The sequence below is a fragment of the Malus sylvestris genome, chromosome 8 (assembly GCF_916048215.2).
Source record: "Malus sylvestris chromosome 8, drMalSylv7.2, whole genome shotgun sequence".
Classification (NCBI taxonomy): Eukaryota; Viridiplantae; Streptophyta; class Magnoliopsida; order Rosales; family Rosaceae; genus Malus; species Malus sylvestris.
This window is the reverse complement of record NC_062267.1, coordinates 9,901,587-9,929,571: the sequence shown is the minus strand read 5'-3', so window position 1 is coordinate 9,929,571 and position 27,985 is coordinate 9,901,587. Positions and strand designations below refer to the sequence as shown.

The 27,985-nt window shown below is 36.4% G+C and overlaps 1 protein-coding gene across 5 annotated transcripts; it reads left to right on the top strand.

Annotated features, from left to right (window-relative positions):
• Nucleotides 1-13,305: 13,305 nt before the first annotated feature.
• Nucleotides 13,306-20,270, top strand: LOC126632966 (protein EMBRYONIC FLOWER 1-like). 5 transcript variants are annotated; one of them, XM_050303503.1, is made up of 8 exons: nucleotides 13,306-13,606; nucleotides 14,601-14,810; nucleotides 15,393-15,820; nucleotides 15,910-16,011; nucleotides 16,187-17,023; nucleotides 17,117-17,595; nucleotides 18,113-19,694; nucleotides 19,854-20,270. In XM_050303503.1, exons 2-7 carry the CDS (start codon nucleotides 14,644-14,646, stop codon nucleotides 19,682-19,684), a joined length of 3,585 nt encoding a protein of 1,194 aa, XP_050159460.1. In that variant the 5' UTR covers nucleotides 13,306-13,606; nucleotides 14,601-14,643; the 3' UTR covers nucleotides 19,685-19,694; nucleotides 19,854-20,270. The 5 variants fall into 5 exon arrangements, 4 of the variants coding, with proteins under 4 accessions (XP_050159460.1, XP_050159458.1, XP_050159457.1 ...); XR_007626918.1 differs by having other exon boundaries at nucleotides 16,187-17,595; nucleotides 18,113-19,779; XM_050303501.1 differs by having other exon boundaries at nucleotides 13,306-13,599; nucleotides 16,187-17,595.
• Nucleotides 20,271-27,985: the final 7,715 nt, after the last annotated feature.

The window sequence follows — 27,985 nt, the reverse complement described above, 5'->3', positions numbered from 1 at the left end:
GAGGGCTGGATGAGAGGGACAGGTGATCGGACGATTTGCTTAAAATCTCGGTTGGACGCTCACGATTGGGTGGGAGAGTGAGGAGTGGTGGCCAGCCGTTGGATCTGGAGGAGCTTTAGGTTTTGTTCTGTGAGAGCGACGCGAGTGGAATTTGGCGCTAATTAGAGTACAGAGAGCATCGGGGGTGAGTGGGGGGGAAACGTGTACGGGCGATGATGGATTCTGCTTGACCTAGGGAAACAATGGACGGTCAAAATTTGAAAACGATAAAGCAAGAAAAGTACGCGTTTAATTTTTTGAACTAGGAATTTGTATTTCCCGGCGGCTACAAGAGGAGAGGAAGGCTGTTTGTCGTTATCTACAAAAATAGCTACTCCTTTTTAATTTTGCCCCGAAATTATTTAAATGAAAATAAAAAATTTTAGGCACAGAAAGCAATGGAAGCATGGCTCTCACTTCAATCTTAATTATTTACCACAACCGGCCACAACATGATATATTTATAAATAAAATAAAATAAAAATAAGCGATTTCAATTCTTCTTTAGTTATTTTCGCATATTTTTGTTTATTTTAAAATTTTAATTTGAATAAATTAAAAAATATTAAGAGACAAAACTAAATAACATACATAAAAAAAGGGTTTGTACGAAAATCATGTCCAACACGAAAAATAAGATGTTTAATTATATTGTATCTTGTGGGACAAAAGGGTCACTACAAGTAAGGTACGTCAAAAATTCAGTTTACTACATTGGACAAAGTTACACTACGATTTTTTGTAGTTTGAATTATCGCAATCCAGTTGTCATAGTTTAGTAGTTGTTGCAATATTAGAAGGACAAACACTTCTTTCAAATTTTTGTTGACAAAATGAGCACATTAAGGTAATGTGGGGATTGGGGAGGTGTTTTACAGTTCTTAATGTTAATTTTTATGCATAAACGGAAATGAATTCTAATAAAGTACCAATATCAACGTCGTAGGTGAAAGTTAAAACAAACAATCTCAAACTATCACAAGAGATTTACGTGGTTCGGCGTAAAGCTTACGTCCACAAGCAAAGCACAACGAGGAATTTCACTAAACAAATGGAGATTACAAAAGAGTGTTTAAACTCTCACAACCCAAATCCCACAAATTACAAACCCTAAATCAAATGAGTAGAGAACCCAAACAAACGGAGAAGATTTTCTCAAATTGCTCTCTAACTCACAAATTCACAAATTGACTCTCACCAAATTTGCCAAACAAATGAGCCACGAATTTGCCACACACTCATGACTCCAAACAGTGACCTCCACCCAAAACCAAAATAGAGAAAAGCTCTCTAAACCATGATGAGGCACACTAAATACACTAACCCTAAGGTCGCATAGGACTTAGGTTACAATAAGAATCCTAATAGGACATAAATCCAAATCCTAATCAAATAGGTAATTAACAAAATCTCTCCACCAAGGAAACTAACTAAGAAGTCAAAACCAAACCCAAATAGGACACCAAAACCAAATAGGTAACACAAACCTAATTTATTGCATCATCCTAATTTTGAGCCAAAAACCCAACATTAAGAGTCAATGTCACATCTCAGTCTCGACTCAGTCGTAGCACGATATTGTCCGTTTTGGACCTTGACCACGCCCTCACGGTTTTGTTTATGGGAACTCAGATGAGAACCTTCTAGTAGGACACCCATCCTAGGATTGCTCTCGCCCGAACTCGCTTAACTTCGGAGTTTCCAATGGAATCCGAAGCCAGTAAGTTCCCAAAAGGCCTCGTGCTATAGGAGGTGGGCATGTTACAGTCAATCATATGCTCACATATGCCACTTTTGTGCTATTTTCGTTAAAAATTGATGAAATTAAGTTATCGTCCTTGAACTGCAACGTTCATTAAACTAGAAGTCAAATTAAATAATCGGAAATATTTTGTTCAAAGCAACACATGTCAATTACATAAACCAAATCATAATTTGGCTGTGATTTTTCCTTTTATTTTTTGTTTTTGGTCCATATAAATGAAGCTAGGGTTCGATCGGTTTAGGCTTCAAACTCTACACACCTAAATCGATGTAACAACATTAATTGTTCGATTTAGTTCGGTTTAACCTAATCAAATCAAACAATTTTGTGATCGTTTTTTAGTTTAATTTTGTCATCAAATATTTCTTAGATCTCTTTTGTTATCTGTTTTTGTGGTTATGTTTGGAAAATTACGTAGTTTCAAACTATCAATTAAAGAATTTATCGCCAAATTTGTGGTTATGTTTGAAAAAATACATGGATTAGATCCGTTAATTTTAAACTCACCCTAAAAAAACCACTTGAACTCCCGAAAATTACCTCGTTTGGAAAATAAGTAAAAGACTAAAAACAAATCATATGCAGGATGGAATTCTTAAATTGACAACAAGATACTGATTAAAACAGCATTGAAAATCACTAAAAATAAAGTAAGACGTCATTTATTTTCGTCCTAAAATTAGAAAATTACAAAGTCTTAAAAGAAATAAACTTGGTGTAGGACCCAACTGCAGGACCTTAAATATGTTATTTGATTTGATTAAAAAATAAAAAATAAAAAAACCCAGAAGGGAGAAGTTTATTTGGTCATGATGATTAAAAAAAGTACTAATTAATTATTAAGGTTTCTAGTTAATTTATTATTAAAATCTCTATTTTCTTTAAAAGAAATTCTTCTAGTTATATATGGCACATGTGTTTTTTCGCGTAGGAATTTCTTCTTTCTTACAGGTTGAAGCTACATCTTACATAGAGCTCTGCAAATAATGGGCAGCACAAATGCGTTTTGCAAAAGTTGATAATGAAGGCGACTCCAAAATTTTAATACATAAAATAAAAATTGAGATATATATTCTGTGACAAATTTCTTTTGTCATCAAGAATATTTAAATAAATTTCTGTCGCCATCAAGAATATTTAGAATTTATTGGAGGCGATAATTTTTAAATTACACGATTAATATTTTATTTTTTAACAAAAACGATTAATTATATTTTTAGAGAAGTCAACATGTTTGCAGATGGTTCATGTAAGAGCATCTTCACCCGTTTTTGGAGGGCAAGCAATTTCATTGCTTTTACTGTTCACTCTAAACCGTAATTACCTTTCTACAAGTCCACCCATTTAAAGGAGAAAGGGCAAGGGCAATGGTGATTACTATTCACGAATATATTTTTTAATGTTTTCTTCGTTTTATCCTCCAAATGTCATTATCGTCGTAGATTAATTGGGATACATTGGATGCGGTCCTTAATCTTTGACATTCTTTGATTAAAACCTAATAGTATTCAAAGTTTGATCAAAGTCCCTTAACTTTGTACACCTTATTATATTACTATTAATATTTATATTTTTATAGTTTTGATATTAATTGTTTGATATTTTATGAGATTTATAATCCTATAAATTTAAAATCCCTCATTATAATACTATTAGAAACGGTTACAATAAAAAAATTCAAACATTTTGATTTAATAAATGGATAAAAACTATGTAAAAATAAGAAATAATAAATGGCAAAAGAATGTATCCATAGTGTTAAAAAAATTGGTACATTTAAAAAAAAAAGGGTACATTTCACATATAACAAAGTGGTACATTAATAAAGAAGAATGGGTACATTATAAATAAATTAGGGTACAGATAAAAGATAAAAAAATTATGAGTACAAATGAATTTTAAAAAAATATAGGTGCTAAAAGAAATTAATACGTGGGTACAAAATAAAACTAAAAAGAAAATACTACAATTTTAAAAAAAAATATTGCAAATTAAAAGTGGGTACAAACTAAAAATATAAATATATGATACAAAGTTTAGGCATAAAACATAAATATACCATATGTAATTTTTCTATCATTTATTAAATCGTGACAATATACACATGGATACAAACACAAATAAAACTTTAAAAAATTGGGCACAAAAAAAAACTAATATATGGGTACAAATTAAAAATGAAAAGAAAATTGGTACTAATTAAAAAATATTTGCAATTAAAAATAGTTACAAACTAAAAATAAAAATATATGATACAAAATTTAGTCATAAACATAAATATACTAATTGTAACATTTTTAACACTAAATGAATATATTTAAAAATAAAAATATTTTATTATTCAAATAATTAATGATGTTATTAATACCCACGGACCTTGATCAAAAATTGAAAATGATTATGATTTTAATCAATGGAGTAACAAAAAGAAGGATGTGAACCTAATTTTCCCTTATTTTATGCTCCACGTGCCACATCCCGGGTCGGCTCCACCGTAGCACGATATTGTCCGCTTTAGGCTTACCATTCCCTCACGGTTTTGTTTCTGGGAACTCACGAGCAACTTCTCAAGGGGGTCACCCATCCTGGAAATGCTCTCGCCCGAACTCGCTTAACTTCGGAGTTCTGATGGAACCCAAAGCCAGTGAGTTCCCAAAATGCCTCGTGTTATATGGAGGTGGGCGAGGACACCGGGTTCCCCTTAAGTGGGGTGGATTGTAACATCCCACATCACCAATGTAGAGGGGGTGACGTGCCTTATATTCTCTTTGACCAATTTCTTGAGCTTGAGTTTTCTTTCGTAGCCTGTTGAATTCATAGTAGTCTTACCAATGACTTTCTCATCCACTTCAATATATCGGCAAATCTTGGTGTAGACAATTACAATCGATGGTATAATTCTCACCCTATTTTATTGTACTGTACTTATGCTTTGTCATCACGTGTGAATTGGGTTCATTCCCGCTCACAACGCACTCTTATATTTAGGCACTTTTAGGATTAAATTTATTCACATTTTCCATATCACTACACTTTATGGCTTCGTCACCTTCCAGGTGTCAGCTAGCATAGCTCGATTCGGAGTCCTAATGGACATACCGAGTCGGGGTGTGTCACCACGTTAGCAATAACAATATCTACTTATGTTTTATTTATTATATTTTGTGTGTTTAATTTTAAATGTTTACAATTTTGTAAGATTTTATAAGTGTGAACTTGAATTTTTTAAATTCTTTTTTGGTAAATTTTTAGAGTTAAGATTAATTTTGGCCATTGAATTATTTATTTTTTTTAAAAATATCAATCGCTACAAAGCGCCACATGGTGCACCCTAAAGTTTTTTACCGTTAATAGACCGTAGGAAATCCAACCGATGTTGCATCAAATTTGAGCCGGCTCTATGTTCTTCACGCGGGGTGGGCCCCCTGTCTGTTGCTTCTCCACTCGAGCACAAGCCCTTGCAATTATCGGCGGGGCAACTGGCTGGGCACCTACCTTTCCCACAATTGCCTTCCCACCGGTTAAGCAACTTTCTTTGGGCAAGAAGGCAATTTCACGCAATTACAAGGGCAATTGATGACTGCTGGAGATGCTCTAATAGGTACTAGGTTACAAGTTTGATAATTTTGTTTTTTTTTTTAACAAACGATATTACCTATAGAGGTGGAGGAGTGGGCTAAGCCTCATAATGGACTGACAATAATTTGGTTCAATTGCCTTTGACGATAATTGAATCTAAGACCTCTCACTTATAAGTAAAGAGGAATACCACTAGAACGTAGTACTAAATCGCTACAGGTTTGATAATTGAATCTGGTTAACATCCAAAGTTTCTTTTTCTCCTAAAAAAACAATTAAAACGAAGGTACATATCCAAACCCCACCTTTTTTCTTTTGGGTTATGTTATTCACACACCATTTTTTACTTCTCACACAGCTCAAGTCTTTTAATTTTCTTCAATTCATCCGATTACCAAAAATTAAGAGGGTGTGTGAATAGCCCAATCCTTTCTTTTTTATGATATATATCCCTGCCACAATTAGATTGCCTTATCCGCACATCTGCCAAAGTGGCTCAATTATATCGATCTATTTCTCCCACACAACCAACCCATTAAGAAAGAGAGAGCCACTACCAGGACCACCACCACCACAGACGGCCGGCCCTCCCCTTAAAGCACCACCAATTAACCCTACAAACTATACAGCAAAAATGTGATTGCCTACCAGCAATTTAACCTGCACACGAAGAAAAAATTGGAAAAAGTCAAACGCTCCGGAGGACTGAGTAGTTTAAATGACAAGAAGGCCAAATTTACAACAAATACTGGAAAATAGAGAGAGAGAGAGAGAGAGAGAGAGAGAGAGAGAGAGAGAGAGAGAGAGAGAGAGAGAGAGAGAGAGAGAGAGAGAATTTGAAATAACAAGGAATCATTTCATACTTTTCAAGTCCAGTTGTTTAGAGAGAGAGAGAGAATTTGAAATAACAAGGAATCATTTCATACTTTTCAAGTCCAGTTGTTTAGTTTTCTCTTTTTTTTGCTAAAAAATTGCCGTGTATGGAAGTGATAGTGTAATTAGCAGTGATTATTTTCCAAAAAAAAAAAAAGAAAACCTAGTTTTAGGGAATTGTATTGTATTGTATTGAAATAGGAGTTTAAAGGATTTCGAAAGAGTTATAAATCTCTGAAGTTTGATGGAGCTTCATAGACACCATTTGAATCTTGGGTGAAACCATTAAAAATCTTAGGGAGAAATGCCTGATTTCTAAAGCTTAAAAATCACTATAACTCTCTCCAACTTCATTAAATTATTTATCTTTTAAAATTCTTAAAAATCAAATTCTAATTCAATACAAATAAAATTTTATGAACTATTTTAAATTTAGAATGAATACACTAGGATTTCTATGAAATTTTATAACTCTTTTAAGATCTTTGATTAAATACCCGTAAACTTGTACGTATTCACTAATCATTTCTTAGTGAATTAAATGGGTCCATTAATTAGGAATAAAATGAAGTAGTTTAGTTCATAAACTGATCTGGATCAAGGAAATTAATTATACGACTAATAAGTGTGACTATCAGATTAAGGGTCTAATCTGAATGACTAATTAGGACATGATCAGCCATTCCCTCAAACTTGAGGAGTTTGTTATTTCCATACCTCAGGCGCTCTTATGAGAATGAGACGATAAAAAGAGGTGTTGATATATTGGCATGCAATGCTTTGACAACAAAGAAACGTACACACATACGAGGATTTGCAATAATTGTGGAGAAAACAAATTAATTTGCACACATTGCAAATTATTTACACACAACATAAATCTCAAAATTTAATTTAAGCGCTCAATAATGATGTCATTTCCAATTTTTGTACCTGAGATATATAAAAGAAAATGCATTAGAGAAAGAAGGTATGAAGAAGCTGGTGAGAGAGATATAGAAGAAATAAACAAAAAGGAATGAAAACAAAATCTTGAAAGTGAAAACAATTTAATATTGTTGTTTTTTTTTAATTTTTATTTTGTGTCTTTTCTTGTATATTTCCCGCGAACCTTCATCTCTTATTTCTTCTCTTGTGCATTTCCACTTTATCACTAACACAAAATATAAAAATTAAAAATTAAAAAGTTATCAAGCGTACTCACAATTCCAAGGAAATGTAATGTGGTGATAATGCATAAATAATGAGCAAATTTATTCTCATATTAATATTGGTTTAATCCAAAACATAAATATATAATGCTTACTTCTAGGAAAAATGATTAAATACATTATTTTTTCACATTTGCACAGTATTTTTATTTTTGACAGTTAAATCGAGTAATGTAAAGAAAAATCGATGAACAATAATAATCAAATCTACAAATGAAAAAGAAAAAGGTGTGTAGAATCATTTCCTACTTTTATACTCACTCTTGGCCTACTTGGTACTCATGCATGTTATGTTGGGTCGTAATACTTCTGTTTCTTCTTCTTTTTAAGCATCATGCATTGCTCATGTGCGAGAACCATCTCTCTCTCTCTCTCTCTCTCTCTCTCTCTCTCTCTCTCTCAAATAAGGATGGTGTTATCCACACACTTTTTTTTTTCTTTCACACATCTTGTTAATTGCCATCATTTGAAATTCTTCAATTTATTTGATTTGAAAAAGATGTGTGGATAGCATCACCGCAAAATAAAGGTGCTAGTAGTATGTACGTACACTGCAAATTTTCATACGTACACGTATATAACCTAGCTACCACTGTGCCACACTTGTCATCATACTTTGTCATAAAAGAAGATTTCTTTGATTCGCAGTTCACCCTTGTCACTTTCATCCAGTGTGGATCAGAAATTTAAACTGGCCAACCACTCAGACTCAAAACTGGTATCGTCACCGATAATATTCCTTGATCAGAATTAACCCTTAATTAAAAGCTCGGAGTTTTTTTATCAATAAAAACTGGTTTGGATTAGAAGAGGACAGTACACTTTCCTACAAATAACACTTGATTGACTCCAGCTTGTGACAAAACGTACAGGCAGAGGTTGACGGTGGGGACCATGTACATTAGGGTCAGTGATGACCTTGATAGAAAATTTTGGTGAACTGTATATTCACAAGGTATAAAATTGAACGTAATTGCGCTATAAGATTTATAAAGTCGATATTACTTAATGAGATAAATTTTTGTTGTTGTATTTATCTGGCTTATTATCTATTGCATTTACTTTCGTTTCATTCAAATCTAATTTATTTCATGTTAAGTTATTTTTTTTTTTGTTAAGTGGAGGTGTTATTTATAATTCAGGACCAACAACATTTAGAATTATAAAGTCTTTCCTCTAGCACAATCACAAAGGGTCATACATCGAAAACCCTAGAAACTTGGTTAAACGAAACACTATCTACAAAACTCAAGTTGAATTTCTGCAACTTATTGTTTGTGTCTCATATACGTAAGAATGGCTAATTAATTAAGTACTTTTAAAATTAATTGGGTATCCTAATTAGAAATTTAATAGGAGTATCAATTAGTTAAAAAAAAGAAAGAAATATTTTAACACTTGTTATATAAGTGTTAAATTTGTGCGCAAGAATCAGTTCATTTTCTTAATTAAATTCACGTTGATTCTTATAAACTGAATCATTAGGTTCTGCTCCGACCCAAAAGAATAAACCGGAGTAAGATTACGCAGCAATTCCTTTCTTACTTATATATATGAACAATTTAATGAATTAATTAATTAGAAGAAAAGCAGCATGATTAAAATTCATGGTTGTTCTGCAAATTCCTTTGCTAAGGACCTTTTCCTGACTCACAAAGATAAAATGATTTGCATTAAGAAATAGATGTATGATTTGTAGCTGTTAATTCACACAAACCACTGAGCAGCTGGCAAGGTTCTCAAGAAAAATGGCACAGTGACACACGAACTACATAGCAGACATCCAAAAACAATTTTGTTGCTAATGGGTAGACTAAAATACATTTTTTTTTTTTGAAGAAAATAATCTAAATCCATAAATTTGTTTAACAATACAATCAGACGAAGATTTTAAAATGTACCAAGAGAAGGGTACTTGTAAGCAAAAAATTTGAAAAATACAAGATAATAAACTAATGTTGGACGTCTTTGAAAAGGAGGAAGATCCATAGAAATCAATTAATACATCCAATGTTGTAAGATTAATTATGTGAAAATGAAAACTCTCCAAACAATTTATTAAATATGTCATTTTAACTAAATTTATATATTAAAATAAAAACTGCAGCTAGTAAACTAGTCGAGCTATTATTAAGTAGAGCAAGCTCTATTTGGGCACAAGATGCAAGATATCAAGACTAAAATTTCCTCATGATCTCAAAGCATCATCTAATAATGGATCCAACAGTCACTTAGTACTACGGTCGCTAGTGGTATTCCTCTTTACTTGTAAGTGAGAGATTTTAGGTTCGATTATTGCCAAAGGCGAATTTGAACCATATTATTGCTAGCCTATTGTGAAGCTTAGCCTACCCCTCCCCCTTAATGTAAATAATATTTTTTGTTAAAAAAAAAAAAAAAGGATCCAACAAACTCAACCAGCTCACTTCCAATACTCTAGTGTAAAATTAGCCTACTAAATTGATCTCACAACAACCAAACTCACATGTAGCATATAGCAAGATTAAAAAACTCGCTTAAAGCGACTATAAACACAAACAACTCATATTGAGTTCTGTAATTATTACAAACACAACATATACAGTTTTTGGTTACACATAAATTAATTCATACTTGGGTCATTGCAGTCCTTTTTTTGGTCTGTACGTGGATGACAGACTTTTTCTTCCTTTTTTTGCCTGTGCTTGGGGTTTTCTTTTTTTGCCGAGTTTGCAGTTCAAACGCTCTCTGAATTAAAGAATAAGAAACCGAAGAAGAACAAATTGAGAAGGAGCAGACAGGGTTCTTGGGTCGTGAAAGGCACTTTGTTAATTTAATTATTTAATTGGGTTAATATATACTTCTTTGATGGGGTCTTTTAATTAGATCTATATGCATGATGACAAGGAAATCTGAAGAGGGAGGGCCCCGATCTCCATAATAAGAGGGTGAGGTTATCTCTGTCAGCCTTCAGATTAACTTACACAAAATCCTGCAATAAAAAAAAAAACTCTCTCTTAAAATTTGTGTCAAATTTTAGCCATCAATTCAACACGCATCACTATATGGGTCCAGTGCCTTCAATCACTGATATATTCATCTATATATATATATATATATTATATACATACATCATCCATACATATACATATATACATATCATGTATATATATATGTATTTTTTTTCACTTCTCCTTCGATCGGTTTCTTATTCTGTATTTTTTTTATTCTCTTCATATATAGTATAGAGGCCGGACTATATCCATATATAAACAAGAAGAAATAAAGTTCATAGATCTGGAATATGCTTGTTTTCTTTTCTTTGTACGAATCATGATCTTAATTTCTTGGGTCGACAACATTGATCGATGCAGGTATAGTTAGGCATAACCCAAACGTGTCTATTGCTGGTACTAGAAATGGCACATCACAGTCAATTATTGGAGTGTACTGTTCCCCGTATTAACATTTTACAGAGCTTACTTTCTGGATTTAATGTTAAAGACGGATCTTAGTTCGACTTTTCATTTACTTGTATGTGATTCGTATTTTCAACTTAACGACATCAGAGAAGTGATTTTAAACTTGAGTGCAATTGATCAGTGCACTACTCTACAAATACGGCTAAGTTCAATGCGTATATGAACCGATAGATTCCTCTACATTGCCCCCTAGCTTTGTAGCAGTACATATGGATATATACACACACACACATATACATATCTCTATTTAACAATGGGCTAGCTTAATTGATCACCGTTTTTCATTACTTTATAAAATGACGAGTATACGTACACAATAGCTTTTTTGTTATGAGAAGAGTATTACGCGCGAGTGCTTTAGGATCACCGTTTTTCATTCTTTTTTGTTTCCTGGTCACTGTTGGTATTAATTACAAATTGATAAAATCATACTGGAAAGTGTATTTGGCCAAGAAAATGAGGAGAAAATTACCTTTTTTTTTCCATCGAGCAGCCAAAGCAACCTATTTATATTTGAGATCGAAGGGTATAAAGGCAATATTTTACAATACATTCATATTAAAAAGGAGATTTGAACCTTGATGCAAGAAAAACACTGTTTTTGTGAGCTTAACTAGGCTCAAGTTTGCACATTACGAGGTATTTAGCTAGCCAAAAAATGATCCATCGAGTAGCCCATATTATTTACCTTTGGACGCTATACAAATTAATATAGAATTGCATGGCTTGAATCAGCGTTAACATTAGCTACATTTAACTTAATGAGGTTGCCATGCATGCAGCCATATGTTCCTTCCAAACTTCCTCTTAATTTTGTCTTCCTTCTTAACTTAATGAATCTGGTCCAATAGAAATCACACTTAAAATAATTAAGTTAGCTAAATCGGCTAATAAACTCCTCTCTAACCAATAATCTTACGCGCGCGCGCGCGCACATATATATATATGGGACCTGGCCAGCGACCTAACCAAAAAGATACATATAGCCTGTTGGTTTTGTTATAGGTTTATATCAACATCCTTCTAATATGTAAGCAATGCATTCAATGTTTTTGCCATGTCTAGCAATCACCATTATTTTTAGAGAATCCGATCACTTTTTACTTCAATAATCTGCATGAATCCAAGGCGGTCCCGATGTCAAAGCCCATTATATTTAATAATCTTGTTGATACTCTACTATGTTTTTAATTAGTCTTTGTAATACTATACAACGTTTTCTCTATATATATAATTCTTCATTTCTCTCAAGGGTAAGAAATCAAAATGAATCGATTTCATATATTGTTTATGTGTATATATGTGTTTTTATTTGGATTTACAAGGTATTTGAAATTTTGGGTCTTATATATATTGCAATTAACATCATCAATAAAAGTAAAATTCTAGTAAAAAATTCTGAATTTGCCACTGAATGAAACTCATCAAAGATAATATAGATAAATAGTAAGACTCTGACCCCACCAAAGTAAAATTCGAGGTCCGGCCCACTAAATAACTTATCCAATAAATCCCCGCAAAAGTAAAATTCTAATTCTGCAAGTTTGAACAATTTAAGACGCATATGTAACGAAGCTCCACAAAGGTAAAATTTGAATTAGCCCAGTGTTTAAAACGTGTCTACATTTGGAAACCAGCTAATATAATTTGTGTCCGTCCATAGAATGTGACACGAATGTATCATGCATTACACATCAAAACCTGTTGTTCCCCATTCAAAATTATTAATTGTATAGAATTTATATCATAACGAAATTAGATTTTTTAACTAATACATTTCATTAGTGTAATCCCGAGTAATACGGCAGAACATAACACTTAAAATATCTAATTTATTTCACATTAATATTAGTACAAAAAAAAAAATTCGAACCCCAACCTTTTTCCTCCATCTCCCTCTTTCCCATTTTTATTTCCCCCCTTTTCGTGAATCATCGAATTGTTGCTAGGTTAAGATACGTAGATACCCTTTGATTACCCGCAAGAAAAACCTAGGGTTTCATATTGGACCGCACTCACACTCTCGAACGACTCACCTGAGCCACACGAACCGATCAGAATCCACTTATGTGCAAAGGCATCTTTGGCCCTCCTTGACACGACAGGTATAAATAAACTATCCACCCCCTCACCTGAACCAGAGCGTACACAACACGCGAGGGAAACAGTAGCTTTTTTTACCTCCGCTAGGGTTTCCTTTTCCCTTGTCGAAGGGATAAGTGACGCACACTGCGCCACGTGGCGGAACGGGATTGCTCCAGCACCGTATCTGGAAGTAATTTATCGTACAAAATGTATGTGTTTGGACATGACATGTAATATGTATGGTGATGTTTTTTTAAGTACATTCGACGACAAAAGAAAGAATAAAACCCTCTCTCTCTCTCTCTCTCTCTCTCTCTCTCTCTCTCTCCTCCTACCCTCACTCTCTCTCTCTCTCTCTCTCTCTACATTTTCGAAACCTCCTCTCTACTTTTTCTCTCTCTAGGGTTTTACGATTGTTCGCACTCAAATTCCACTCACCCAGCTTCGCATCTCAGCTGAAAAATCGCCTCCCGATCTTCCCCCTCTACCGCTCTATCCGCCAGTGTCATTTTCCGGACGCGCCGTGGAGAATCGGGAGCTGAGCTTCTTACGACGTCGTTTCCGGTGGTTGTCGATTTGCCTTGAGGTTTCAGGTCTTTTTTTTCATCTGCTCGATTTACTCTTTTGTTCAATTGGGTTTTTGAAATCGATGATTTTTTGGATTTAATTAGTATAAAGTTTGAAGCTTTGAGCTGATTTTTTCAGCTGCTTATTAATTTTTATATTTTTTAAAAAATATTTTTTTGAGCTGGGTTTTACTGTGTATAGTACGTCAAGTTTTGGGCTTTACTTTCCATTTCATTACCTGGGGTTCGCTGTTATGCTCGGTATAAACAATTTTATGCGTTTAAGGTGTTATTCATGTCGTTTTGATGTGCTTGGACTCAGTTAATTGTCTAGTGACTGTGAATTTATACAAGGTATACAATGAAAGAACCCTAATTTTTTTTTTCTGTTAAGTTGGTTGATTGGCATGCATTTATTTTCCAATTTGGAGTCTCCGAGGGCGAGCCTGAAATGGGTTTGTACGATTGTAGCTTATCTTGGAATATTCATTCGACCTAGATTGCTCTAATTGAAACAAAACCCTAATATGTGGTTTAGCTTTATTGTTCCTATTTTTGTGGTTGAGTTTGCATCTTTAATGGTGAGTTTAGGTGTGCGAATAATTTCATCGATCGTAATACATTTAGCTGCCATCCTTGTTTATATTGATTCATGGAATGCTAGGGTTTGTAATTTCTTCCATTGGGTTGCTGTACATGTATATATCTATGCTTGTACGTCAATGGAGGTTGTTATTTTATGTGCAATGTCAGTGTAGGATGAGTTGTTATACCTTGTCATTTATTTCTATGATAATTTTGACACTGAATAATTCGTTGCGGATGAGAATTGTTGGCGGTTGAGTATAACCCTAATAATTTTTTATTTTACTTGAACAAAGATTTTCTCTCGCATGGTATAGATCAATGCTTTCTTTACACTTTCCTCGGTTTTTCTCCCTCCATGGTGCTTTCTTTGCTATTCTAATTATCATACGATAATGATATCACTCAATTAATTGTTTCATTTGTTTGAATATAGGAAGTACTATATTAAGAACACTGATCTGGATAGATGCTATAACATGGAGAAGGGTCTTCTGATCGACAATAATCATAAGAGGAATGGTCCTATCATTGCTTCCAAGATGGTGGGATCATTTGTTAAAATTGATTCAATATCTATAGATCTTCCTGATGCTAATGACAAGGGTAGCAGCCATGTGGGAAACTGCGAGCATTTCAGTATACGGTAAGCCTTGGAGCCTTGCTAGTTGGTACCCCCTTCTGGGAAATCACCTATCCTTCTCAATGTCTATGTGCTGTTAATTACTCACTTGTTCATAATAAACTAATGTGAATCTTTTGCTAATGATATTAACTGATTTATATTTCTTCATAAGCTGTCATTTCTTTTGGCTCAATTTTCAAGCTCTAATTTGGATATAGATTGATGTTGTTTAATTAGTTTCCTCCAATTTTAAAGGTAATATATTATGCTATTTTGCAGCAGTATATTATATATGATTAGAGAAGTATATCCTCTTTACTTTTTAGTTCACTGTAATATCACACTTGTTGGGATTTGACTCTTTGATGCAGCAAAGGTTTTCATCAGCAATCATATGGCATACTACCTAGCTAGTATGCGTGTTGCTAATATAACAAGATAGTGTCTGAAAAGACATAAGTACATAAACAATGGGGAGGATGTATGTGTGTGTGTAGAGCATTATTTTTCAAGAGTAAATTGTATGTAGTAAATAATTGACTTCTACTTCACACATGGATCTTTTTTTTTTATTGAAACTTCTGTTTTATGTTTTGGATGTAGTGGTTATGTAGCTGAAGTTCGCAAAAAGAATTGGAAGCTTTGTTGTCCATTTCCTCTGGATGGTGAGTTGGACAAGTTTGATCAGGAGCCAACATCCTTGCTTCCTCCTTTGGATCCTCCAAAATTCAGAAGGTGGTCTTGCCAGAATTGCGTGCTGGAAACTGGTTCTGAGAGTATTGCAAGAGATCATGGTACAGACATTCGTATTGGATCTGATTCCAATAACAAGTGTGCTCAGGTCCCACACCACAGTGATGCTCCACTGCTTCTGTTAGATTCTGAACAAGGTTCAATTTCAAAAACTGTTGATGGAAAAAGAGTTGAAGTTTATGTTTCTGTTGATGGAATTGGCAATAAGCAACATCCTTCGTCATCTCCCTTTGATAAGAAAGAAGGGAGGCATGAAGTTGCACCCACTGCCATCACAGGTATACTTAAAGTCAAGCTCAATTCAACTAAATAGACTGTTGGGTATATTATTGTCTTTTGATTAATTTACTTTTTGTGCTTCATCCAGTGAATAAGAATGTCTTAGATGATTATGCGAGTCATGAAATGCCGAGACTCAATTCTGTTGAGGCAGAAGTTGACCCAAAAAGGACGCAGGAGAGACATAAAGGTAAAACAGTTTTTCTTTCCCTTTGTTAAAATTATAAAATAAGAATCTGTGATTGAAAAAGTTTACCTGTAATTTCCACAGGTAAATTTACTTTGTTAAGAAAAAAAAAAACAAAATTACATTACAACTTACTCCATATGGTATCTCACATTCATAATGTCTTTGATTTCTGAAGCAGAAGCAGTAAATTTGGAGGGCAATGGATCTGTTGAAGTCTGGAAATCAGGATGTGAAAGTCGTGATGATACCAACATTAAGCTCCATTTTTCAAACAACAAATTATTCTGGAATAAGAACCTCACCCAGACTAGTGAAGCCGAGTGCCGACCTTCTGCAGAAGAAAATCACAAGGAGTCAATGAATGCTTCTGGGACATGTAAGATAGTCGGAACTGTTGACAGGGCAGGTGATGCTACCAAGGGCCAGACCAACATTAATCATCCTCTGCATGAGTGTGATTATGCATCTTCTGAAAATCTTGATAAGTCAAGTAGTTTGAATCGTAAGAAAGGTAGGAAGGTGCGTGTGCGTCTGCTGAGTGAGTTGGGTGATGCAAAGCCTGATTTCTTCAGGACGGAAGATTCTCCATCCAACAGAATTAGTAATACATCTGGGGCAGGAACTGTTTCCCAAGGCCAGGTGTCTGTCCAAGAAAGTGCTATAGTGGATCTTGGTGAGAATAACAAAAGGAAATTGCCTGAGGAAGAGGAACAGAGAAGCCAAGGGACGAGCCTTCCAAAAAGTTTGAATAGAAAAGTTAAGACTTCCAAGCGAGATGAAGAAACCACCAGACGCGTTGAGGATTCTGAATTAGAAGAAGATGCAGTTGCCAGAATATCTTTGCAGGCAGATATGAGGAGCAACTGGAATAGATCTGAAATTGAACGAATCCCGGCTGTTGGTAAGAAGAAAATTATGAAATCCAATGATATTGGTGTATGTTCATCCTTAGTCCGACCCAAAGATATTGTGCCAATAGAAGCGCTAGACAAAGTTGGAAGTTCAAGTAAAGGTAATGCTACTACAATAGCTTCTTCTATTCCTGCGTATGATGCATCCACAGTTAGAGAGATAGATCAAATTGCTTTGCCTGCCCCAAAAGCAGGTAGAAAGTCTGGTTCCTGTAAGCGGAAAGACAAGATGCCAGAAGTTGATACTGGACTGGCTTCTCTATTTCCTTGGCTCACGAAAGGTCCAAATACTAGGAAAGATGCAGAATTCATGCAAACTGGGCATCCATTTCATCGGGCAGAGGACTCACCCGCTGAAAAAGGGTTGAATCTTTCTCTTAACAGCTATTTGTCTGCTCAAAGAGATGACAGGAAATTTATTCCTCAATCCGAAGATGGATTTCCTTCCTGGTCAACTCGGAAAGATGGCACCGGCAAACTAGATGAGTTTATTAGGAAAAATGCGGAAGCCAACGCAAATCTGAACAGACTTCCTAAACCTGTTTCAGATGCATTTTCTGGGAAAATAGGGCATGATGATCGCAGTAGTAAATTTTTCACCTACAGCATGCCTATCCCGAATGAGAAGCAAAACTATCGCTCCCAGGTTGAAGGGAGTTTGTTGCAGCAAATGGTAAGAGCTTTACTCTCTTTTTACTATTCCCTGGATGAATGTCTTCATCTTGATGGCTGCATGATATATGTCCGCAGCAAATGCATGTTTCTTCTGTTTCTAAGGCTTTTTATATGCAACTGTGCGGTTATAAAATTGTTGGGTATCATAAATCACTCATCTGTCTCAAATTATTACTGACACAGTTAAGTAGTGGAAACTAGTGAGTTTTTTTTTTTTTTTGAACACTGCTGATTGGTGTTATGTCTAAATAATTTGTTTTCCTATTTCCGTTGCCTATGCTGATATGCTAAAATTAGCAGCATTGCTCAAGTTCAAAGAAATAAAGAAGCCAGTCCATTATCCTTGTATTTCCGTTGCCGATGTTGATACTGTGCATATTAGCTAGTCCTTAGAATCATGTTGCACATTTCTCATATCTGTAGTAAATTTGTAAACACTAATATGCATAATTATCTTCTCTGGTTCTAGTTTTGTTTTGCAATTTCTTTCTATGATGATTCATTTTCCTTTTCAGGATATTTCTCGTGCAAGAAACAAGGAGAAAATCATTGAGGTTCCGAAAAATTCAGCTGTGCCTGTTAGTAGGAAAGATAGCAACCATAGAGCTGAAAAGACGTCTCATAAAGGAGCTGCAGATGACATACCGATGGAAATTGTTGAATTCATGGCAAAAAATCATTATGAGAGAAATCAGAAAGTTTTGGAAGCAGATCATAGTTATGGCTTTGGAAACTTAAGAATATTAGAGGAAACAGGTCAGAAACGAAAACCTCAGGCAAGAAAGGCAAAAGATGGTGCAACAGCAAGAAAAAATGTGGGACCTTCCAAACAGAAGTTAGTTGACTTTTCTACTTATATCCCCGAAAAAGACACATTTCGTCTTGATCAAATGCATTGCCCTACAGGGTTTAATGCATTCAGTCAGCCTAAAAAGAAGATGAGTACTCGAGAGCAATTTCCTACTGCTGGTTACAGCAGCTGTAGTTGTGCTCAAAATTGCAAATGGAATGGAGATATGATGAGCCATGGGTTGTCAAATTCTAGCTTGCGTCCGTCTGTTCCACAATCAAAGGAAGAAGCAGCTCGCTTATGGTCACCTGCAATGCCAGCTCAAACTCCCTTAATGCATTACAATCCTCAAAAGTGTGCAGCTCAGCCTTCTAATGTCGATATGCTTTCACACCCTCCAGGCTCGCTGCATAAGGGAAATTTCCATGGTGATTATGGCCTGAAATTATTTAATTTAAATGCTACCAACCCGGAAAAGCATATTGAAGGTGTTGGTTCTGAACCTTTCAGCAGAACAAATGCAGAGTACTCATTCACTGGCAAACGTAACGGGACTGAGCCTCCTAAGAGTTCAGCGGGTTCTTTTGATCTATATTCCAATGAAACCATACCAGCAATGCATTTGCTCAGCCTCATGGATGCAGGTATGCGGTCAAGTCCGCCCTTCAGCATTGCTGGAAACCCGAAATTTCCCAAGAGACCCATTGATTTTTACTCGAAGGAGTATTCTGCGGTGGATGCTGGTGGTTATAAGGTTACCGATACTATGAAGCATCCATCATCCAGTTGTTGCGGCAAAAATCACATTTCTGAGAAGTCTCTTGACCTTTTTCCTATGAATCCTGGTGGTACATCTACCTCTTCCTATCCTAAAGGATTCAAAAGGGCTGCCGTAGAGAATAGAGGCTCCGGATCCCAGAATTCTGCATTTAAAGGTGGTGTTTTGGGCAAAAATCATGGAACTATCCCTGTTATGCACAAAGGACTCGCTACACTGGCTGATTCTATGATGTTTCCCCAGCACCACCACAACACTGAATATCCAATGCTGCAGAAATTAGATACTCATAATGCTAATGGGGCCATGAGGCCTCCAAGGAGCAGTCCCAATTCTTTAATCTGCACTATAAACAAAAACCCAGCTGAGTTTAGCTTGCCAGAAGATGGCAATGAGTACATGATTAGCGGGAAAGACTTAAAAGTTGGGAAGCAGAGGCACGGCTTTGTACAAGTAGATCAGAACAAGCAGCTGAAGAAGAGGAAACAGACTACAGGAAAAGGACGCGCACAACAATGAGTTTGATGAGGTTCCTGATATATCTTTACTTGTAGTATTGTATAACCCTTTATTAGCTAAAGTGCTCGAACCAGAACTCTTTGCTCAGCTGCCTGGTATACAGTGTTTTCTTATTGCGTGTCTTATTCACAAATTTATCAGTTGGGGTTAATTTGTTTTATTTTAACAGGCAAAGATTTTCCCAGCTAGCTTCCGCAAAATAAGGTTCACAGAGGATCCAAGTTGTAGTCGTATGAAGCTGATATTAGTCAGAGACTCGGAAGCTGAGAAGCGGAGTTTATAGCAGTCATACTGGGTGGAGGTTAAGGCCTGTATATAGCCTTCATATGTCTTGACCTGCCTGTGCTATTGATTTTGTATCAAATCTTGTTATTGTTTTTCGGGGTCGTACTTTTGCAATGACAAGATGGCTTTCGTACTGGTGAGTTATTTTCATGGATAAAACTTGAAATTGTAATTTCTGTAGTTGCCAAAAACATGTGAAAGAAGACAATGCATGCTGCTGTTATTTGAGTGATTTGAGAATAAGATTTTGCCTCATCTCTTTCAAGCACTTGAAAGAGATGAGCACATCTCTCTCTCTCTCTCCACACACCCACCCACACAGGTGATTTCTGAATCTCTTATAACTTTGGTTAATTTGTATATCTTTCTTCAGTTTCTACTTTCTACACACAAAACTGGAGACTCAATTTTTTTTGTTTAAAATTTTACTTTTATGACTTATGACAGTCAAAATTCCATGACCTTGTTATTTCGCCTGTCCAAACTCGTCATGAAATGGGCTCTGTGCGGTGTGGCAAATCAGTTTGGGCGGGAGATCAAAGGGAAAAAGATAAAATAAGGAGGGGAGCCGTGCGTTTAGAGAGATTTTTTCAATGTGCTGAGAATATGATTCTATACATCAAGTGATAATACAATTGGTTGGACATTTGAAATAAAAAAAAATTTCAACTAATTGCATTATGATACTTAATTTATCGGGACGTGTTCTCGGCACGCTAAAAAAATCATCCAGCGTGTACCTCGTTAAGAAGTATCTCCTTATTGACCGGCGAACTAATGACTGCACCTGATTGATGAAATGAAAGTAGGAATACACACATGTTCAAAAGAGCAAAAACACAATACCAAAATGTAAATTCCCCAATATATATATCAATCATATTTTTTAGGGCCTCGTTCTGTACTTCTTTTTAAGAATTTAAACCATATATATTTCAATTCATCATTCATAGATTATCTCCGTAAAAAATTAGACAAATTCAAAATTATTAAGAAATTCATCTTTAGTGAAGAAAATGAAAGAATACGATTTTTGAAAGAAACACTAAAATGATTATCATTTAATTCAACGATCACATGATTTTGAATTTGAGTGATTTTTTATAAACATGATATTTGAAGAAGGCCTAAAAGATAAACGTGTTTTTGCTACCCACATTTTCTCTCCTATGTATGCTACCCATCCTATAAGAGATATTTTATTTTTCTAGTGCAATATCACATAAAGAGGTTCCTACCAGTCAAAGAAATGAGAATTCGTAGTTTGGTTGGTAGAGGACTTGGCCTTTCAAGATTGATCCTAGAAGGCCAACTTATAAGTGCATAAACTCATTTTTTTGGCGGTTCAAGTATTTTCAGTCAATTGAATGTGTTTCCTAAGTTTTCTTCTAAGCCCAGTAACAAAACTTGTTTTCCAACCAGAAATTTATAAGAGAATCCCTTTCTTCAACATTGTAGTTCCAGCATGTGCCTGCAAATGAACTTCTTTAGCTTGTAACTCATGAAGCACAAAACCAACAGAAGAAAGTGGAATGCGATGCAGAATAAAACTACGAAGCGATTCAAAATCATCCCGAAAAGCCATAAAAAACTTCACTAGTCTCTTTCTCTATACGTACAATACTTAGCAATTAATAGAGCTAAGTTCTTCAGGTTATGCCAATAATGGCTCGTCCCATAAGACAGTCATTACATTATAAATTTCTTGAATGCTTTTATCGCCTAACTAGGTGGTACGTAAGTATATCCATCTCTAGCTGATAACGCTCAGCAAAATTGAATGTGGTCTACAACAATAACGACAACAATCAAGCTTTACTTCACTAAGTGGGATCGGTTGTATGAATTCTAAGACTACTGTTGTTCAAGCAAAGATCTCTTTGGAGAAGGCTCCTTGGACCTCAACATAGCTCCCCAAGGGATTGGCACTTTGGATGTATATGTTTGGTAGTCGGGCTCTTGCTTGCCTGGTTTGCTGCAATAAGAGCTTAAATTTAGTTCTAAAAGGTGCCTTTGTGGGGCCTTAGGTGTAGGTTTTGAGGCTCGTGATCAAAACTAACTAAATGCTTAGACGTGGCACTGCTATCTTAGTATAGCAGATGTTGAACAAGTGTGTTTTAAGTTGATTACTTGCGCCCCAAGTTACTCCAACTTCTTGTTACCAAAGGATTGTCACAGATGAGTTAAGTCTATATTAAGTTCTTTTTCTTGCCTTGTAAACAAGGACTTTTAGTTCATGGTTTTGTATGTTTGAATGAAGGGAGTCCAGAGCCCCTTAATTTATTTGTTTGATCTTAAATTGATCTTTAATGAAAACATATCCATTAAGCTAACCAGATCCAGATGTAAATGAAACTCTTTAAATAGAAAAACAGGTGGAAATAACTTGAATACATGCTGGAGAATGTATTAAGCAATAGATCTACTAATTTAGAAAACAAACAAAGAGCTTCGGGTAAGATTTCACCTTGTCTGGCAAGGTTGAACTTCTTGCTGTCACTTATCTTTGAATTTACAGGGATTGTATGCTAAAAAGGGATGGATGGTAAACAAGTTTACACGAGGGAATCGATAATACAACACTGAGGGAGGTAGCAGAGCTTTTATACTAGAGAAAAGATAGCTTTTCTAAGGAAACTATTGCTAAAAGGACTGAATTTGGGTTGATTTCAGCTTTTGAATGCAAATCTGGCTTGAAAGCAGAGTTTGTATGTTTGTTTGATTGGTTGAGTGTCTTTGTCTCTGGAGCCTGTCATCCTTTTTATAGACAATTTGGTCCGACTGCTGTAGCTTTTGCTCTTGCCCGAAAGCACTTGGAGGGTAGTGAGTCACCAACTTTTTACTAGCAATGCCATTAGAAAGTGTTCTTTGGCTGATAGTAGGTTAGTTTCCATCACTTGTCATTTCAATTATAGACATGTGACTTGTATCTTGGTTGAGAACGCTTCAATTTGCTTCTGGGTTCGATGCTGGGCTTCAACAAGTCTCTTTTTAGTTGGCATCCTTGGGTTTTCCTTCATTAAAGCCCAATATTCAAATATTAACCCAAATAGTGCCCCATTTAATCATTGTTGAGTTTGCAAATCGAGGAGTTAATGATGATTAAACAGCCACCGCATGCCTTTACTCAAGACTTGCACCATTCAACACAATCGTTTGTTTAACAAAACCTTTGCACTAACCTACGAATTCCAACGTTAAGTAACTGCATTAATATATAATCTTCAGTTAAACCCCTTAGCCAAATACCTTAGCAATTCCAAATCTTCAAATTTCCAGAATCCCCAGATTTTTCAGAATTTCCTAGGATTCTCTTTTGTTCTTGGCTCTTTCAGGTGAGGGCATCGCCACCATGCGCCGCTTGCTCAACAGACTTCATCTCCATCGGGCAGGCCTACAAACTTCACTTTTCTTCGAAGAGGGATGAGTGCACTCCCTGGGGCTTGCGTGGACCTCTCAGGTCCCAATTGCAGTAGAAAGCAACATGCCTAAGACAAATTGGTTCATCCCCAACCAGTACTTGACCGAGTCGGGCATTTAAACCTCCAAGTGGTCGAACCACCATCGAGGTTTTCCTTTAATGAAGGACGAGGGTTTGACACAGTGGATAACCGAGCTCGAGCTTACTTTCAAGTAGAAGTAGAATGGATGAATAACGACATATATGAGCTAATCATGCTTTCCAAGACCACCGTGATTGCCAAGCCCGAGCTGCTAACCATGGCCCTTATTTTCTGCAGTTCGGGGACAAACACCTTTGATTTCAGGATGGGTCCTATGTTCTTGACCATTCTTGACATGGCTCAAGTCTTCGGGCTAAGGCCATCGGGTAGAGTCGTGGACGTCACCCACGACTAGTCTCTTTTTTCTTGCCCAACTGCTGAGAGCTCGAGCATCTCTGATCCTATAACTCATCTGGACTACAACTCTTCTACTTTCAAGAGTTATGGGACCTCCTTCAAGGGTTTTATCCGGTTATTAAGAAGAATTTTGGGCCTTCATCCTTTAATGCCAACAGAGACAAAAAACATATGTACTTCTTATTGTACTGGCTTAACAAACACGTCTTCCCCAACAAGTCTAAGGGAGTAAAGGTTGAATGGATCCCTTTAGTGGAGGCTCTGCATAACTTTGATGATATGGCCATGGGGTCTTTCTTCCTCGCTCATATTTATCATCTTTTTTATTAAATGACCCAAGACGCTTATTTTAAGACCAACCTTAACGGGCCAACCTGGATGGTCCAGTTATGGTTGCAGTGGTACTTCCCCGAGCTTCGGGCACCCAAGCTCGAATTTCTTGAAAGAGTAGCTCCTACCCGTATTCTAGTCGAGGCTTCACCCACTAATCACTCCACATTTTCTTGCCTCTACTTTTTCAGAGTCTGCATGACTCAGGCAGACTTGGAATGAGGAGCTTTAGTACTAAGAAGATATCCTTGGTTCTTTGACCAAGCCTTCCAAGATGCCTTTTGAGAAGATGCCAGCCCTTTTTGCAGGGAGAAATTTATCAGTTGCATCCAGTCAAGGGATTTGGCATGGGAAGTCCGCAGTGATCATTACAAGAACGGGCCGGAGGTTTGCCACCCTAACTTCTGTGCTAAACAGTTGGGGTTTAGATAGCCATCCCGATGCTTTTCTTCAACTCTGTTCATTACGGTACCTCTTATCGTCTTCGTTCACCACAATAAGCCACCTTTTGGGCTGCCCAACGTAGCCTTGAAGTTATGAGCAAGATTGCCCGAAAGCCTGTGGCCCTTAACTTCGAATGTGCTTCATGGTTCTCTACTTGGTGGGAGACCAAGTGGGCTAAGAAGTACGTAGGGGATCTCAAGGAGTCTTATGACTGCCTTTTCAGTCAACTTTCAATCAAGTCTTATCCTAACTCGGGCAAGCTCGAGAATTGGAAAGATATGGTTTACCAGAAGAACCAGCTCATTCTAATAGGTATCTTTATCTTCTTGACTTGTATTTTATGTTATTTTATAAATATGTCTTCTTCTAATCATTTCCTTGGTTGCTTTACACTTGCAGCCGAAGCTAATATCGAAGAGGTGGATGTCCGGCTAGAAGAAGAAATTGCACATACATTTGTCTTCCAAGAGGCTGCTGTTGAGGTAGAGAGATAGGGAGTTGGATCTACCCGTGTTGGAGGCAATGCTGAGGACCTTTTAGAGTTGTTTGGGACTTTGGGGGTGAAGTTGAGCTACCAGCAAAAACTCGGGCAACAAGGCGGACAAGGGCATCAGTGGTGGAATCTTCTGAGTTCAAGCCCGAAAAGTAGTCTCAACCTCATTTGTCCATTCCGGGTTCGCGGGCAACGCCTACAAAGAAAAGAACTAAGGATTAATCTTTCAACCCTTTAAGTCTTCCGCCTCTATAGTTGAAGCGGGTAGGAAGAAACAGAAGGCTTCCAGTAAGTTATCTCCCTTTTTCTTGTTTAGTTGCAATTTTAAATTATCTTGAAGTGTGAGTTGATATTTTCTCTTTTATCTTGTCACTAGGGCCTCAAGTAACAAAGAAGCCCACTTTTGTATCGAGGGAAGAGCCATTGGGTATGGAGATACACCAAAAGGCCAAGGATCTTCTTGATACCACCCTTGATGAGCTAGAGGTATGGCCTGCTTCTCAAGTTATCCCTTTTTTTAATCTTTTTTATTAACTCTTTGCCCGACTACCTGAAATAAGCCATAAGGGAATAAATGATCTCTCAGCCCGAGGCCTCTTCACCTTTAGCCCAAACGGTACAAGCTTCCATTCCTCGAGCTAAATTTTCAAAGGTATACTTTTCTCACTCTTGACTTTAAACTTGCAACTTTACTACTTTGGAAGTTAATGATTGACTTCCATTTCTCTGTAGACCAAGGTTGGGGAACCTGTGTCTTCAATCGGGCAAGGCTCAACTCTCAAGTCTTCCATTCCTCCCCCTGTATTGGTGGTGACTCCAACTACCCAATTTAATCCAAGTACTGGGGAGATGCTACATTTTGTGGAGGACAACAGTAACTCAGTGAGCATTGTTACCTTAACATTTTTATGCTTACAGTTCCCCCATTTTTCTTTTATATTCATCTTCTTTTGCTTTTCCTAGTCTTCCTCAACACAAGAGTCACATCGACCAACATCAACTGTATTTGGGGAGCCTATAGTCTCTGAGATCCCTGTGGTCTCAGAGATGACTAGCCCACATGTTTTTCCTCAAACAGCAGTAACCACAGAGGAGCTTCCTCATCTCATTCAAGATCCTGCTCAAGTATATAAGTACTTTTACTTATATTTTCTTTTCCTCATAAGTTAGTTACTGACATTTTCCCTATCTCCTTGATATTTATAGGTCTCTGGTGAGGGCTCGGGCATAATCTTTCATTCTCAAGAAAGTGAGAATGATCCCTCTCAACCATCAAAGGAAACAACTCCTCCTCCACCTCATTCCAAGACTTCAGGCTCAATTCAGGTATACTAACTCCCTTTTCTAGCTTTCTTTAATCTTATTCGAAGGCTTCATTCTTGACTTTATTTTGCCTTGGTTTGTAGCAAGGTCCTGGAGAGGGCTCGGGTGAATCTCCCCCGCCCTTGCTGCGCAAGACAGACCTTCCCTAGCCTTATCTAGCTTCTGAGGTCACATGGATCCCTATCCCTAGACCTAAGAAGAAAGCCAAGATCACCGTTGCTCCTACTTCTTGGGTTCTTTCTTCTGTTGAGACTGTTTCCACTATTGCACCTTCTAAAGGAGCTGGAGCAATGCCCTCTTCCCTTACACCCATTTCTGTGACAACATCACTGCCCGAGCTTTTCAAAAAATTCAGGCAACTCAAGACAAGGTTGAGATCTTCAAGGTATCCCTTTGAGCCCCAAGGCTTTCACGATCAATGCTGAATCTTCCAAGAATGGTCTAGGAGGGACTTCTCAGCCTCTTTTAGCCTCAAGGCTCTCCATGATATAGAGAAGGCTATTATTGATCTGTTCAAGGCTGATCAACTATCCAAAGTTTAGTATGAGTCATTTTTCACCTACTTTGAGAACTTGAGGGCTCTAAGAGATCAGCATCAGCGGGTTGAGAGGCAAGCCAATCAAGTGAAGTGCTTCAAGGTGAAACAATCCAGTACTTTGGCTCATATTCAACAGCTGGTGGATGAAGGTCCAACTACAGAAGAAAGGATCAAGGTGGTGACTTTTGAGATCCAGAAGTTAGAGGAGTAACTTGCTGTGTTGAAGGCTAAACAAACTACTATTCTCAGTAAACTTCACCAAAAAATTGAAGAGGTGAAGAAAGAAAATCTGGAAATGGAGGATGCTGAATCTCAACTTGCTAACAGCAGCACCGTTTTGGCCGAGCCTACCAGAATTTTTGCACTTATGTAAACTTATTATTCTAGAATACTTACTTTGGGTGAAGATGTAAATCTATTAGGCTATGACCATTGTAACTTTCTTCTTATGAAATGACAATGAATCCCTTCTTTACTTTTACTTGTCTCACTTCCTGCTTCACATTGAGGTTTTTAATGTAACATCTATCTTCAATCATCTTTGAAATAATTAACCTTCCTCAATATAACAATCCTGAACATCCCACAGAGTTGGATGATATTTCTTTAAAAACTTATCATTAACTGGATACTTTTGCAAGTTCCCTTCCAAATCTGCCAAGTAATATCCTCCCTTATCCAACACTTGGTTGATAATGAAAGGACCATCCCAAGTAGGGCTCCACTTCCCAAAACCTCTAACTTAAGCTCCTAAGGGCAAAATTGCCTTCCAAACTAATTCTCTTTCCTTGAAGGTTCTTAATTTCACCTTCTTGTTGTATGCTTGGGCAATAGCTCTTTTCCCTTCTTGAATTTTATTTAAAGCTTTAATTCGCACTACATCTAGATCTTCAACTCCTTAACATATAGCCTGAATGTATTCTTTATTGTGTAGCCCAAACTGGTTTTGGATCTTAACAGAACTCACATTAATCTTCATGGGAAGCATAACATCTTGCCCGAAAGTTAGGGCATAATGAGTAGTTCCA

What these genes read in the sequence shown, in the direction of transcription:
- LOC126632966 (XM_050303501.1), top strand. Translation starts at nt 14,644, where the DNA reads ATGGAGAAGGGTCTTCTGATCGACAATAATCATAAGAGGAATGGTCCT. An exon ending in TGCGAGCATTTCAGTATACG is followed by an intron (nt 14,811 to 15,392) that starts GTAAGCCTTGGA and finishes TTTTGGATGTAG; the next exon opens with TGGTTATGTAGCTGAAGTTC. An exon ending in GACGCAGGAGAGACATAAAG is followed by an intron (nt 16,012 to 16,186) that starts GTAAAACAGTTT and finishes TGATTTCTGAAG; the next exon opens with CAGAAGCAGTAAATTTGGAG.